Source organism: Phaethon aethereus (genome assembly GCF_964289735.1).
Source record: "Phaethon aethereus genome assembly, chromosome: 26".
Lineage (NCBI taxonomy): Eukaryota > Metazoa > Chordata > Aves > Phaethontiformes > Phaethontidae > Phaethon > Phaethon aethereus.
The window spans coordinates 3,397,307-3,414,234 of NC_138602.1; the positions used below are offsets into that span (position 1 = coordinate 3,397,307).

Below are 16,928 nucleotides of genomic sequence, written 5' to 3' on the forward strand. Positions count from 1 at the left end.
GAGAGCTGGGGTCCACAAGGTGAGAGACATTTTTGAAAGGGACAGATTTACAGACCTGATCGGAAGAGACACTGGGAGATCCAGGGTTGACTTTTGCAACACCAGAATCCATCCTTAAAATGTGTTCCCAGGACGCTGCTAGTGAGAGAAATCTGAGGACCGACCAACCAACCAGTTTGTGCTGAGGAAACCCACTGGTTCCACTTTTTAAGCCCCTTCCAGATTAGCTCAGAGAGAAAAACACTGGAGGAAGAGCGAGGTGGGGAAAGGAGAACGTACCAGACAAGAACCCGTCACTTCAAACCCCGATTCACATTAAACCAACTAAAAGATAAACATATTTATATCTTAAAGAAGAAATTAATTGAAAAAGGAAACAAAAGAAAGTGAAGTGACTGGTTGAAAGCACCAAACAAAACCAAATGGTATTAAACATTTTGACACTCAGCAAGCTGCTGCTCCAAATGAGGTGAGAAGGCGGACATTATTGGCCATTTTGGTGAGACAGGAGTCATTCCGTCTTGCTCCAAAATGAGGAGGGGGTAGGGGAAAGGGTGCCAAAATAATGTGCAGCCTCTACATTATTAGTGAAGCTTAGATTACACCTGTCCTCCCCTCCCAAAAGGTGGTCCGTCCCTGCCCCTGTGCTGTCCGTGCAGCCGCCTCTGCCTTCTCCCTCTCCCATTCCAATTGCAAGCTCATTCCGCTGGGGCGAGACGCTGTTCGGGTTTGGATTTCCGACCTCCGTCCCTCCAGAGGACGAGATACTTCCCTCTTCATGCCCATCTCCTTCCTAATTTCCTTCACGGTAAATAAAAATAAATAAGTAAATAGGTAGATAAATAAAGAATGAGACCAAGGCTTGGATTTGGTCTGGAGGAAATCCATTACCTTCCCAATCACTGTTACTTTTCCACTTAAAAAAACACATTAGTTGAGTGACAGGCTGGCTGAACATGTCTGGTCTTTTGTAATTCTTTTTTTTTCTGTTGCTTTTTACAGGATTGAATATAAAATAATCTGAACCCAATTGTTTTTCAAGCAGCTCTGTGACCTTAAACACAGACTTTACTATTTTATTTTTGTTATTTTAATTTGACAAGGTGTAATCTAATTTTTTCCCCTAAAACAAAGAGAACAGCGATGCAAAAGGTGTAAGAGACACAGGCAGGCAGAGATTTCGAGATCAGTACAGCACAGTGTTCCTGCAAAGTGCCCTCTATAGAGAGATATACATATATATACATACAGATAGAGTTTTGGATTTTTCGTTTTGTTTTGTTTTTTTGGGGGGGTGGCTTTTTGTATCCGTTTCCATTTCCTGATACCCTTGAGAAATCCTTCTGCAGAAACACAGCGAAGTTTGTTTGCTTTGTTTGGTTTTAAACTAGAATTTCAGAGCTGAGGACACCCCAAACACAGAGAGGGTGCTCCCCCACCCATGGAAGTGCTAACGTAATGCTTAAAAATCATCACAGAACTCTCCCTCCCTAAACTCCAGCACCTGGAAAACGGCACCACAGGGGCAGCTGTACAAACCAGCGGTGGTTCTGCCTCCCTCCTTTTCCATTGAAGAATTTATCAATGCTAGTCTAAAAAGGTATTAAAATTCCTACATTTTAAAATACCAATGATTGTTTTGACCTTGTGGCTATTTGTTAAATCTATAGTGCAACTGAAATTATTTCCTTCTAACATCTAAATGGCATTGAAAGCTAAAAGCTTAGCAACTGTTCCACTTGTCTATTGAGGGATGGGTTGAGCAACCAGCAGCTCTGGTTTAATGGTCAAATTAGACATGAGCCAAACTTAACCCAGGAGCAGACTACGGGCTAAATTATTCGTTAGATTAGTCACAGTTTAATGTATTTTGAAGCTTTATTTCCTGAGGTCCTAAGCACACTATTTCTGTGTTTTCTATGGTTTTTATTTTAATTGATTTCAACTAGTTCTGCTATTACGTGTTTAGCCCTGGCCTGTTTTCATCTTCGGTCTCTCAATGAGTTGAGGTTTTCCAGAGAGCCTTGAAAAATATCTGAAACATTCTCGGCAGGAACCGGGCTGCAGAACCCGATCCTGGGTGACTAAGCACTGTACTCGACTCCCGTGGCAGAAGAGGCAAGGCCTAAGCAGGCACAGCGAGTGCACTGTGCTGTTTTAAATGCCTGCCGTACCATTTCAAACTCCCTGGGCTCGAAAAGAGCAGAGCAACAAGAAGCTCGAGCAGAGGGGAAAAAGGATTATCCCTGCAGCACCAAAACCGCTGCCTTTTGTAACTCCTGACAGGGCAGCACTGTGTGAAATGGGGAAAATTTTTAATTCTGGTAAACTCAACCACGACAATTTGTCCTGTACCAAACGCAGCAGCTCTGCAAACTCAGAGGTTGCTAAAGCACAGCCCACACAGCTCTACGGTGCACTGTTCATTCTTCCTTTCTCTTTGTAATACGGAAGAGCATGCAGAGACGCTCGGTCCTTCCATACAGTGCTCTTGAGCCAAGCAGCTGGCTATTTGGATCAAAACAGAGCAATCCAGGTGGAAGTCTGAAGCTTTCAAAATTAAGAGGAGAACTACAAACTGCTCCGTTTCAAGGGAGCAAAGCATCTGTGGCCGTAGATCCTGAACAAGCAGACATATGCCCTTTCTGGGGCAAAGCCCGGACCCGGCACATGTTGACTCACTGACGCTTGGAGAAAAGGTATGAGTGATTCAACCTGGCTTTACCCACCGAAGTGGAGTAGGTATCTCAGCCCTTCTGGGCAAGATTCAAAGCCTCTTAAAAAGGCCAAGAACGCTTCCCTCCCATCCCAGCCGAAAGTAAGCCACACAGCATTCTGCACGGAAGCTACAGACAGCCATGCGCTTCCGGATGAGAACGGCCAGGCTCTCCAACAGCCTCTGTCGCTGTGCAAGGAGAGGCACGACGCTCTCAGCCACCACCACAGAGACAGGCAACCCATGATACGCAGGACTTTGAACCTGTCCTTCCCTGCAATCACTGTGGGCCAGAAGTTTGATAGTATTTGTGTCCCCAGGGATACAGGGAAGCATCCAATGGGACCTTTGAAAGGCAGGTGAGTTGTATAGCTGCCATAAAAATCAGCTTCCCATCTTAAGGTGTGCGGACTTGCCCGCTAGAACTGTGTCTTTCTTTTCACTGACTACAGGTGAAATCTAGACAACAGGCTCAGACCAGAAACTTTCATAGACCCCAGGCAGGTGGCAGAACTCATGTCCCCTACTTCTGATCTGCTTCTGTGGGTCTCCATAAAGATACTTCTGCATGTGACCCTGGAAATTCCCTGTTAGCAGACTCTCTGTTATTTTGGACCATGGCATGATCTGATCTGTAATAATACACAAGGCAAACCCTTAACCAGTAATTTCAAGACCATGCCCATAACTTCTGGCAAACCATATGAGCTCTTTTAACCAGGTATCAAATCTCTATTTCCTTGCCCGGTGTCATTTCAGTCTATCATGACTACATCCAATTTAGCTTTACTTTATTGTTGTTGATATTATTATTATTTTTATTGGCTCTTAAGGAAGAATTTAATCTTAAAACCTTCTCAGATCACAAGAGATTCTAGCAGCAGCAGCGCAGTTTGGACATGTTAGAAATACTTTATAAAAGATAAAATAAACAAATAAAAAAAAAAGGTGTATAAATCCCTTTTTAATTGCACCTAAATCCTGAAACTCAAACTCCTATTCATGAAGGAAAATCCTGTAATTAGTAGTGATTATCACCTTTTAGTCCTAGGCAGGAGGGAGGTGGGATGGGAACATCTCATTTCAAACACTATTCCTTCTCTCTTGCTCTTTTTAAATAGAACAAGCCTTTTTTTCTTTTCTTTTTTTTTTTTCCCCCCTTTTTCTTTAAATAGAGCATTGGGGCTGGGGCATGTCTTTTGGCTGTTGTTGGCATCACAGTTAGAAGAGCCACAGCTGGCCCGTTCAGAAAGACATTATCAACAGTGCAGCATTTCGGAGTGGTACCCTTGTGTCTAAGGGGAGAGGGGGAGAGACTTGAAAGGGAGAGGGGAGAATACCAGCACTGAGGGTCCGAGCACTGAAATCTCAGCATTTTAAGAAAAAGAGAAGGACAGACAGAGAGAAAGAGAGAGACAGAGAAAGAGAGAGACAGATACTGTGTCAATACTGCACTGGATTTCTCAAAAATCACACAGCTTTAATACCTGTACACTAGGAAAGCCACTCCTTTGGTAGATTATTGAGTAGTGAGGACTGATGGGCAGAGGGAAACGCAAAAACAGGGAAAGGAAGGGCATTCAATTCTGCAACGGGCAAAAGCACCAAGCACCAACGGTACAACTAACACACTGCAAAACCCCCAGCTGTTTACCGTCCCATGTGGCTCACCCGCTCAGGATGCACACATGGGAGGCAACAGAAGCTTAATGGGGATAAACAGGGAGATGAGAAGAGGGAAAAGAGGCATTTTCAGCTAGAATGTGACTTGTCAGATTTCTTGTTGCTGTTTACAATAGATGCAGCTGCCAGATGTGTCCCAGCAGCTTCTTTTAGTGCCTACCACTGCTGAATTTCTCTTTCCACACTCCTTTAGAAAGGAGGGCTCTACCTTCTCTGAACCTGGCTGGTTTTCAGGGCGCCCATAGCCAGCAATAATGGTTCAATGCCAGGGAAAGGAGAAGGTAAATGGGGAGAGGCAGAGCCATGAGATCCAGCCACCCTTCTGCAGAAGGCGGCTGGCTGGCTGCCCTTCTTTTCCGACATTGCAAGGACGAGGCATCACCCTCCTACAAGGGAATCTGCCAAGTTCTGCTGGTGAGACAAGGCACGGGCTGATGATGGGGCTCTCCACGCACACGTGGGTGCTACAGGAAAGACAACCGCCTGTGACTCGGTGACGCAGCAGGAAGCTTTCTGTCTCTGCCCGTCCCGGGCTGAAAGCAGATTAGCTCCCGTACACGCCGGGTCTTAGGGATCCCGGGAGGGAAACGGCCAGTTACCAGTGAGCAAGTTCTGTATCGCTGGGGAAGCCCTTCAGAGCAGGGATCAGGGTTTTTCTCTGCGTGCAGGATGTGGAACAAGAGCCACACCTCCAAGAAATATGTACGTAATAACGTGACCCAGGGTCTGCTCTAGCTCTTGGAACGACACCCTGGCTTCTTACCATCTTTTCCGCTTCCCAGATCCCTCCCTCCCCGCGAAACAAAGGCTTGTCCCAAATAGCAGGGCTTCCATGGACAGGCGTTAGAGCTGTGTGACTCCTTTCCTCCTGGAGGGATTGAGGAGTTCAGTTACCACCGGGTGGGCAGGAACACTGGCTTCTCACAATGCGTTTGGAATAAACTACGGCACAGCATAACCAATCAAAACTGAAACAGGAAATCAAGAGAAAGCAAAAAACCCAACAGAACAAAAAATTTAGAAAATAAGAGTAAATCCACTTCAAATAAACCAGAATTGTAAAAAAACACAAACCTCTACATATTTATATATAGAAAAAATAATTGATAATTAATTTAAAAAGTGGCATGCAAAGAAGATTGTTACATTCTCCTATCATGCATCAGGCCCAATGTCCAAACGGCAAGGTAACCATGACGACAAAAAAGTGCAAGAACTCAGCAACATTACCAAAGGATGCATAGAGAGGCCCACAATGCAACTCAACTCATCTCTGCGAGACCCGGGAACGGGCGGGTCTCGCTCATCTTAAAGATTTCTTGCTTTTTCTGGTTTTTTTTTTTTTTTTTTTTTTAATAATTTTTTTTCTAAGAATGTAAAAATGTGGGTAAAGAAAGTAAAAAAGAAAAAAACCACACCAACCTTCTCGTAGCTCTGAGGGATGTTAAGGGGGTTTGATGCGGAACACAATGACATGAGGAGAAGAGAAAAATAGGGGAAACACAGAGAGAGTAAAAAAAGGCCTTCTCAAGGCTGTCAGCTGCAAATTGATTGTTTTTTTTTCTCTTAACCAAAATAAAAAGAAAGGAAAAAAAATGAAGATAGTAACGACCCTCTTTCCTGCCTTCCTAACTTTCCCCCTCCCATCCAGCTAGGTACCTTTTGTTTAAGAACAACCAAGCTCCGTACAGAGGTCGGACCGTGAGCCATCCTGGTCCAGAATCAGCACCCACCAGAGGTGCCAACCCCAGAAAGGAGTTCCCACTTCTTTAAGTCCATCTGCTCTTTAGAGAAGGGGGAGCGGAACCCGCACCGGGCAGGGAAAACCCGACACAGAGGAGATCCCAAGCTGGAAATCCGCTCCCCCAGCCCGTGCTCCCACCAGCCCCCGCGCCCGGCCCTGCTTGCGCTAACTCCACAATGGGACTGAATAAGGAAAAAGAAATAATTAGAAGAAGAAAAGAAAAGCAAAACAAAACCAAAACATTTCCTTGCAATGTTAAAACTTACAACTCCTATCCCAGGTGTTCTCTAGAGACAAGCATGTTATGGGAGAAACAAGTCAATTGGAAACACAAGAGTGTTCAAGACTCTTTTAAAACAAAAAACGGGAAGAAAAATGTGCATGAACTTTCCCTCCCACCAAAGCAAATTCATTTCAGAAATTTGTTACCTTTCCACGATAATAACACACAAGAAAGAAGGAATTAAACAACATGAAAAACACCCAAACCACAGGCCGAGCTTGCTTAGACGGTGTTTTCTGCACTCTCTCGGCCGGCTAATGCTGGCTTGTTTTGCAGGCAGGCCTCGGGTACACACAGGCTAACTTGGACAGAGAGAGGGCTATCCACCTGGAGCCGACTCCCATCCAGGTGCGGAGACAAGCAACCCACGGTAACAACCTTTGTCTCCTGGGTAGTTTCCGAGTGGCCAGAAAGGTAGAGGAAATTTAGAGGTAAAAGAATAAATCCCCACATTTTTTCCTGTGTTGTGTTTTTTTTTTAAAAAAAAAAAAAGAACCCAAAACATTCCAGCTAAGCTGTCTCCAAAGGGTTTAGCCCTGAATTAGTATCAGATCCAGATTTACATTCCCAAAAGAAGAATTTTGGGGCCCAGGCAACAGGGCAAATTTCAAACGCAATTTTCCAGCTGGCCACAAAAGGCTATTTAAAAATTTAGCTTGGAAACATTAAATTATTAAAAGCCTTCTCTCCATGTGCATGTGATTTAGTGAGCGTGAGACACGAGAGAGAGAGAAAGAGAGAGAGAAAGGAGTGCACACAGGAGCATGGCTCTGCATTCGACAGCAGAGTTAACGTGAGTGTAGGTGGGAGGCGCTTCCTCTGCCGATGGGATGGAAATGGGAACAGTTTGCTGGGATGTAACTTTTCTTTTTTCCTCCCAATGCTATTTTTCTTTTTTAAAAAAAGCGAGAAGGCCCAGCCCTGCTCTCTCATTACCAAAAGGGTTATGCTGTGGAAAGATATTAAACCAAAGCTACATACAAAATATTACAGGTCAGAGAGATTGAAATAAAATAACACAGAAAGTGGAAAGGCTATTGTCCCCCTGGGTTTGAGAACATCGAGGGGGCATCAAGCAGAAGCCCATCCCCCTGTCATCTGTTCCCCGTGCTACATGGGTGAAGGAACCTGTCACTGCGGCAGAGATGCCTGCTGGCTGTCTCCAGCTTTCTGTGAGTCTGTGCCCACGGCCAGCGTTCACGCCCAAGGAACCAGTGACAAATTACTGCTGGCAAAGGGAAAACCAGCTGGGACTTAGGCGAGAAGTGAGAATGCACCCTCCTGTTGCAATCTGGTGAGATCCGGGGGACAGAGAGCTCAGTGGAGGGGGCTGAGAGGGTCCTCCCCTCCTCTCACACCCACACCAGTAGAACTGAAACCTTCCCACTTCTAGAGAGCAGGGATGCTTTGGGAGAAAAGGGAATTACGGCCTCTTTGCAGCCAAAGTTGTTCATTCCCCTCTGGGCTCTGCAGGCTGATGCTGGCAGATTCTTGGGCACGCTACCTTGGGCCACGCTTGCCTTCGCTGCGGGCGACACAGCCTTGTATTGCTGCTCTGCAACTCTGGTGCGGTAGCTGGAGCCACCAGCAACGGTGAGGAAGCGCGGGCGCACCAGGACCCCCCTGCGAGCTCAGCAGCGCACTGTAAGGATCCAACCGCTTAACACCGGTGCTTCCCCTGCGCTCAGGGACAGGATGGAATCACACAGCTGGGGACAAAGGAAGGCCGTGGGGAGGGAGGTATTTGCCAGCGTTGTGAGCCGACGCGCTCCCTACCTCTCACGTAAAGGTTAGCAGGCGAGGAGTAGCGCACTCCGGCGCTGTTGCTGGCGACACATTCGTACTTCCCCTGGTCCGTCTCCTCGCTGCTTTCAATCTGCAGGCCACCTGGGAGGAGAGAAGAAGACCGCAGCAAAGACACGATCATCACCATTTTGTTTTGTTTTTAAGAGAGAGCAACACCATCCATGTTTTGCTTTCTCCTCCCCTTGGGCTAATACACACTGGGACAGTCCCTGGGGCTTCTGGGCTATGAGCTCGGGAAGTACCGAGCCCTCTGCCAGCATCGGCTAATGCCCGTGCTCAGCATCGCGGCTGGACGCAGGCCCAACAGGAAGAGAAAATGTAATACCCCCCGCTACACTAAGTGTTACTCTCTGTACTGAAATGATCAGCAAAAATGGCAACTTTTTGGCTTCTGCAATGCAGGCATTCTGCACCACAACTGATGCAATCAACTTCAATAATCCGTATTACTGCGATCCCCAGAAATCTATCAGAAGGCTGCTGACTCTCCCTTGCTCGATTTGAAGCAGTGGCCATAAAAGTGAAAGGCTTTGTCACCCACTGCCTAGGATCCCTGGAGCAGCTTCATCACCGCTGCCTGTTTTGTGCCTGAACACCTGACTCACGTGAAGCCTACAGGAGGTAAGAGTGAGTGTGAAAAGCACCTTTCTGATAGTGAATATTCCCAAGGGAAAACCCTGTAAATACTGCAACTGGAACTTCAAAATTGCCTGTGTGGTTTACACCAACTGGGCCAAAAGGATTAAGGTTTTTCTTAAACCTGTACATTATTGCAGCCTACAGGAATATACCCAGAGCCCCTACTAAACACTCCTGTAAGCAAACATGCACAGATATGCAGCATGTAACTACATGGAAGAAAATCGCCTCATTTACCTCAGAAGGCTTCATCCCTGCAAAACTCCAGTTAAAATACATACTACATAAATAATTCAACAAACTATCAAATGTTTTATGTATTAGCAGTACATGATTATACTACAGATATGGACAGAGCTCACATGTGGCAAGACTCTTAACTCCCATCTCTGGAAAAAAACCTAAATATGAAAACCCAACAATTCCAGCTCAGCGTAGTATTATTGATAAAATCTTGAGAAAAGTGCAAATGATATCATTGCTAGTTGCAGTTACAGCCTCTTCAGGAAGGAAAAACCAATGTGTTCACACGAGGAGGACACGGAGCTCATGTTCCTCTGTGTGTGCATGGGTGAAAAAGGATGCTGTGTGGGAAGATGTGAGGCTGTGAGAGTATTTGTGACAGGGATGGGGTATGATAGTGTGACTCCTGCCAGCATCCACTGGGCCTCGTAGCTCCCAAAGGCAAAACAGATAGAATTAAAAACCAAAAAAACCCCACCCCAGCCACTAAACCGAACTAAATTAATTTCAAAAGAATCTGTGGGTACTTGAGCATAACAGGAGTTAGAAACCAAATAGACTGAAGCTTCACACTGAGACACCAGCTGAGGATATTTCATACTGAATTACAGCTCGAGCATGCTCTGTCACTGGAAAGCTCCACTTGGGCAGAGAGCTGGTCAGTGAGTTTTCCTAGGAATTTCTGTTAGTTTGGACCAATCTGTGGGTTGCTTCCACTGGTTCCAGACAAGTTTTTTGTGCGGCTCATGAGCACTGCTTGTCTGAGGGTACACAACAGGAGATGAAGCCGCACTGCAGAGCAGGAACAGAACCATGAACTGCAGGCAGGCAGCTTCGCCAGGGGAATAAGGGCTCACCCCTTTCATCTGGACCACTGCAGCTTTGCTAGTGAATGCAACGGTGGAAAACTGTACCGTAGAGATGTCAATGAGTTTTCAGCACTTGTCAGGAGCCAACAGAAACGATGTGTGAAAAAGTAGATCTCACCTACAGCACCTCCTGTTGCTTTTACCAGCAGAGAATTACGGACTTTTACATTTGCCAGTGTAGACAAAACCAAAGCAGGGTCTTCCAAGGGGCACATACCCAATTCCTGCGACTTTCAATGACAGCTTGAGGTCTAGTATCTTTTTGGCTCCATTAAAATGGCGCAGAAGCTACTTACCACAGGTATCTTTCCCAGAAAAACCTAAGGGTAAGAGAGTTGGGAGGAAGGGGAAAGAAGGCTCTGAAGCCAAACAAATGAGTACGCTGAGACGGTAAGTGCTGAAGATCTGACTGAGCAAAGGATTAGAAAACTTTCATCACCATCAGTGGCTCGGGAGCACTTTGCACAATCGAGAGAAGGTTCTAAGTATTTACCAAGCTTTGATAGCATTTAATGCTCAAGATAAACTTCAGTCCTTCACAGTCCTGGAGAGATTAGCTCTTAAAACTCTGCCATAAATCTGAGGCAGCACAGCCTGAGACGTTATTAGAATAACGGTATCGGTATTACGAAGTGCACCCAGCAAACAAAAAAGGACATTATAACCATATATAAAATAAAGACAGGTATAAAAAAGAAATATCCAGAGGTGAAGCAGGACAAGAAAACATAACAACAACAACAAGAATATGTATTGAGCACAGGTCAATGAAACAGGAACTGAGTGGAGAGAAGTGTTTGGAGCGTGGGTGAGTGAGTGAGTTGGGGATATCTTACCTCGGATCGGTGTACCTTCTGCAAAGAAAACAAAGAAAATAGGTGAAAAGACTGTAAAACCCCAAACACCTGGACTGCCTGTGGGAAAAGGACCTGACTCAAGGAAGAGAGTTCCCAGTAGGAAACTTCCTGCTCTACCTCATCTTAAATTACAGGGACAGACTGAGGAGGGTTCAGAGAACTCAAGGTGGGGATGCCCTTTTTAAAGCAGCCCAATTCAGCTGGCTGTTTACAGAGCCTCTATGGCACTTGGCTTGCAAAGTCTTAAGACTGGCTCCATTTTGTTGCTAAGAATGCAAAGAAAGTCTTCAAGCTCTCAGCTAACATTACTGTTTGCTGCTTGCAGAACGTATGATGAACCTGCATTTATCTTCGTCACTCCTGGGGAAAAGGGTTGGCATTATGGCCGTGTTAGCCCAGACAAGGAAAGGGACATCCAGGCACCTTGCATCACATTAAGAGTTGCAGGATTGATCCCACCTTTGCTAGCAAAGTCCCAGTTCCATATTTATTGGCACAGATATGCAAGGAATTCGATGCACATCCTTGTCAGGAGCTTCAGTTATCCTTCAGTGGCTCAGCACAGAGACTGAAGCCAGATGCTCTGCACTAAAGGCAGCCATGCTACCGTACAAGTGAAAAGGCCACCTCGTGCAACTGCTCTGGAAGCCTCCCTAACACCAGTACAGGAGGGGGTTTGCATGGAGAGAGAGGAGTCCTGCTACACTTGCCTGTTGACTGCATCTCCCTTGGGTTATTTTTATTCAAACCCCCTCCAGTTGTCTCTAGTGCCTAACCTGAGTCTTCTGCCTAGGCAGGTCTCACAGATGAGGGGAAGTGACACTGCGGCTGGTGAACCACGCCACCGTCAACGGTAAAATCACTGTCCCCTCGTCTGACCTCCTGAGGTTGCAACCATCTTCCTTTGAAAACACGGCAGGTCCTTTTGCTCACAGTGGCATTCAAAGTTGTCACATAGCTTATCAAAGAAGGGGTTTTAGTTGGTTCGTTTTTACCCCAATCCTGAGAACAGGGCAGATTCCGCAAGTACAAGTTTTGCCTCTTACTAGGGAGAAACGCAAGAGCTTCTCTGCAATGGTAACAATGCCGTCATTCTGCAGCACCTCCCAGCCAGGGCTTGTATAGCACATTACTGATAAATACCAGCCTTACAGTCTCTCCTCTCCCCCAGAGAGGTACAGCAGCATTATTACACCCTCTTTAGAGAAGGGGAAATTGAGGTAGAGGTAAAGCAACTTGCCCAAGGTCACAGAGGCAAGAACAGGAGTCAAAGCCTCTTGTGTGCCAATCTTCTGCCTTAAACGCCAGAAAACCCCTTCCCTCCTTATCCTTCAGCCCTGCTCATCCTTTTTGTGCTGCGGTTCAATCCTCCATTTTCAGGATAGAAGGTAAAAATATATAGATACTGATTACAGTTCAGCTTTATTTTTCAAAGGAAATGAGGGAAGAGAGGTATTACAGTGTTAGGATATTAGATTCTAGTTATACTCAGCTTCTAGTTAAAAGGTTAGGTTATTTGCTAGAGAAAAGTTAGCATCTAGTTAGGGTTAGGAACTAGCTACGGTTAATAAAGCAGGCTGGTTAGCTATCAGGACAAAGGTTGGAGAGACAGCGCTTGAAAGAGAAAGAGGTGGGGGGAGCGTGTACTTGGGCAGATCTCCACACAGGAGACGGCAGGAAGGTTTTAAAAAGCACGCAAGAGAGAGAGAAAGCAGCAAAGGGTTACGGTTCAATTCAGTGGAAATAAAAACAGCCTCTGATACATCCTTCTGTCTCAAAACTGGAATGAAAATCTGCCATCTGTGGCACAAATACGGAACAAGGCTAATGGGAAGAGGGTAGAGGAGGGGAAGAGACCCCAACATCACCCACTGCTATAAAGGTTCTTTGGCCTTGGCTAAGCCTGGCAATTTCCTGCAAAGGTTCACTCTAATTGACCGGAGAGACACGCTGGAAGTGAGAGCTACGTAAGCACAGATACAACAGCAGCCGTTACCTTCTTGTGTCACTGTAGGTTAGTTATTCCCTGTTCCCTCTAAGCATCAGCGTTGCCCCTGGAAGTAGGCTGTCAGCAGCTCTTAGAGACAGACTGCCTTGGAGACAGTGCTCTCGGGGAGCAACGTAAGCCAAGGAATGCCACCTTGGTCCTTCCAGTTCTAACTCTGGCACACTGGACACAGAGGTGAGGAGCAAAACACGTTTTGCAAGATGCTCCTCACCAGGGATGGAGGGGACACAATTTGAATCAAAATGAGATCAAGTAACTTGCAAAGAAGGAACAGCAGTTAGAATGGCGGCAGGGACACAGATGGTAGATTTTCACTATTGGAGTTTCACATCTAACCAGCTTCATGTTCAATATAAAGGCAGCAGGATGGTGCTGGAAAATGATTTGAAATAAATTAATTGTTCTGAAGAACTCTGGCAGGTCCTGTAAGATTTCATACGGAGTGGCGGGGGAGGCACCTGTGTTCACCAGCTGCCCTACCTGTGTCCTTACCTGGTGTCCTAGCAGTGCAAATGCACAAGGCTCACCACTGTCCAGGGCAGAATACAGGCACCAGCTTTGCAGGAAAACTAACGGAGGAGGAACTCACACTGGATGCTGACTTTCTGAGTGAAAAGCTAGTTTTGAGATGCCACTATTCATATTGCCTTCCACAGCCTCCCAGGATCTGTAAATCTGCCTATTTAGGGCAAATTTGGGGGCTGCATGAGCGCAGATGGCCAGCGTAGTGTTTAGCAGCAGAGGCAAAAGGCAACTTAAAGGACTTGGCTCTGGATTATAAAGGACCAAGATGGTGCCAGGCAGAATACCACATGCAGGTGTCCCCCTCTGTCACAAAGGATGGGATCTGCTCTTCCACCATCCCGTCCCCTGAACTTCCCACACAGCAAGCTGCCTACGGATTCTCCAAGCCTTGAAAAACAGGGAGAGGAGGAAAGTCACCATTGCCATGGTAATGACAGAAAACACATCCCCACCTTCTGTCAGGCCACGTGTGACAACATGTGTGCGCTATGCTCCTCTCCCGAAGGCTGGAGGGAGCTTTCTATTCTAAACAAGCAAGCAATCATCAAGGGTCTTCTGCAATTTTAAAATGCCGGATCCTGGCTGACAGCTGCAACCGCTACATCTCTCATAACAAAAGGGGACTTGGCACACGGAGAAGTGTGACGCGAGTTCCGCAGACAGGCTCCTGGCTTCTCAAGGGACAGAGATGATCTGGAGAGGGGGGCTTTTCCTTTGCCCAGCCCTTTCTCATAGCCAATGACCTGTGATTTACAGGTTCAGTTTGAAAATGCTGCACCCCCACCTCTCCCTTCCGAAAATGCCAATAACCCTGTTAGATGTGAAACTCCAGGACCTCCTGCAGGTGTGAACACAATTATCACAGTTCCAGGGTACAAGCTATTGTGTAGTTGGGGAATTCCAGGACAACTGTTGCTAAGTTACAAAAAAAATCTATCCAATGTTAGGAGGTTCATATTCAGGTGTTATCTCTTTATACAGTTATATTAATTAGGATGATTATTATTCTTTTGTAGCCTGCAATACCCCTGCAGAAATTCATTAAGAGGGCAGAATATCCCTACTGAAAGAGTTAGTAGAAGAAATGCATAGCATGCCTCTCAAGAAGCTGTTACAAAGGAATTAGTTTAAAGGGCAAGGGTTACAAATCTGGACATTAGCAGGTTTGGGGTTTTTTGGTTTGGTGTTTTTTTTTTTTTTAATTGAACAAACTTACCAAAGGTCTCTGAATGTTAAAAAAAAAAAGTGAAAAAAAAAGGAAAAAAGTTTGTTATAGCCAGTTATTTAGAAAACACAAGACAACACACAAGACAAAAGGTTTTCGTGTTTCTATGATGCCAGAAGGTGGCTGCAGGCTGCTTCCCGTTATCCCCCTAGGTGGCACGGCTGAGCAAAGGACATTGGCTTCTACCTTTAATGTTCTGAGACTGCTTGCATCAGGGTTAAGCAGTTTCTCTTTACCACCAAGACCACTTAAACGCTTAAGACAACCTGGGTCTTTAAGGCTGAGATGATCATGCATGTCTAAGGGAAGCACGAGCCTAGACCTTTGACTGCCAGTCCAGCTTTTCATTCAGTCAAAACGCCCAAGCACCAAAAGATTTCCAGTTGCTTGGAAAGTTTATCAGGAGATGGAAAGGAGAACAAGAAATACTGGATAGAGCAAACCCTCTATAGTTAATGACATATCACCTGTTCCTCAATTATGCTGAAGACCCATAAAATAATGGGTCCACAAGATGATGTGAATATAATGACCATGGTCTGGGAGGTCCATTTATATTGCCAGCGAAACATTCAGTTTTAATATAAATGAGAACGAAATCTGGCCATGGCTACCCAATTTTGCAAAGCTGTGTATGACATTTCACTTGTACCTTTTAATGAGCCAATCTGCATGTTTGCCACTAACATATATTGATATAAATTCAGTTCTTAACACCCTCCATAATAAAGCAGCATGGCTGCTACCCTGACGACTTCATCTCAGGGCAGAATCTGAGTGACTGTCCTGTCCTGCTGCTCTCTCAGCCTGTCCCAGTCTCCATCAGGGAGCAATGCACAGACAAATCTTCAGAGGCAACACAGTCGCTGGCTTCTGTGCTACATCTGTTAGCACAAAGTGCAGCGATGAAGTTATTTAGTACCAGGGTCATTCCCCCTCCCTGCATTCCTATTCACAGAGGGCTTGTGAAACACCCGGTAGCTGGGTGTTAATTGTTAATGCCCAAGAAGCTGGGCTGGAGTTATACTGATGACCCGTGGGTGAAAGACACTAAAGCTCATTAGCAGTGTCCTGAAGCATCCAATACCCTAACTTGTGCGACTGCCACACCTCTGGCAGCGAAGTTTGTTTTCTGAAAAGATAAATGGATTAAATTAAGCTCTGACTTTAGCAGCATCATCAGCGCTCAAACAGGCATTGCCTTGCACATCACACTTGGGTTACAAATACACACTCGAATCTGCTCTGTCTTGGTCTTAAAACAACTCCTTTCCACTAACTAAAATACTAACACAGTAGAGATGACCCTAATGTTAATATGTTTTGCATTTTCACAGGCCTTTGCATCACAGAACATGCAAGTTTTGAAAGGCCATAAAAGTAGATGAAATAGGGGAAGTCCTGACAGTCCAGGAACCTGCACTCCCTTTCACACAAGCAACAGGTTTCCGCCCCTAAGGACAACAGCATGCTTCACGGTTTCACCAGCTTACTAATTCAAAGCAGCTGTAAATGAGATTAATTCTCAGCAGGTATCTTCTGATTTGTCGGAAAGGCCAAGGGTTCACTCTGAGGCTAACCAGTTCACTGGAATAAAAATGTAGCACTCAGGTGGCTTTAAGGAAAATACCAGATCAAAGCCAGTTAAGGAGTACAAAGGCATTCTAGCAAGATGATAAATGTATTAAAAATAACCTGCCTGTGCATTACTCGCATTTCAGATCATGGTCACAGAGCATGATATAATTCTAGTTTACCTCTCATTATTTATGCTGAGTGATTTTTTTTTTTTATTTGCATTTGCCTCAGCTGTTACGATAAAACAGGGAGGTCAATCTCATCTGTGTTTGTGGGATTCAACAATCCATTCTAATTCAACAAAGCAGTTTAAGTATCTGCTTGTAAGTTTGCTTCACTGAATAAGGATGCATTTATGCAGATATATAAAAGCTACACTGAACTGAAACTATACTGAACTAAAAATCTTTATATAGAATCTTTGCCAAACAAGGGAAGAGAAAAACCAGGCAGTTGCCTTCTCTGATGTTCGGACCCAGCATTACAGTAGTCAGAACAGATATCTTCATGGCCAGCAGAGGTCTGGGCAGAAGTAGCTGGCTGTCACTTGACTGGCTGACTTGTAAAATGTCTAATATGAACAGAGCAACCCCAGTTGCTTCACTGAAGCCTCTGCTTTCCCTTTGCCTACAACAATGCCATTCTTTTGCCAAAAAAGACTCTTGAAAATGCCCCATCTCTCTTGGCCAAAAGAATGTTCTGAGTAGCTGAAGTGACACTTGTGCTTCCTAGGTCCAGCCACACAGACACGT

The 16,928-nt window shown here is 45.4% G+C and overlaps 1 protein-coding gene across 6 annotated transcripts in view; it reads right to left on the bottom strand.

Annotated features, from left to right (window-relative positions):
* PTPRS (protein tyrosine phosphatase receptor type S) overlaps positions 1-16,928 on the bottom strand; it is a gene marked incomplete at both ends in the record, with an annotated part of 97,239 nt that overhangs the window by 50,793 nt on the left and 29,518 nt on the right. For all 6 annotated transcript variants that reach the window (XM_082011071.1, XM_082011067.1, XM_082011066.1 and 3 more), the window contains one exon: positions 8,203-8,313. In XM_082011071.1, coding sequence (XP_081867197.1) covers positions 8,203-8,313 — 111 coding nt within the window. The remainder of the gene's footprint in view (positions 1-8,202; positions 8,314-16,928) is intronic.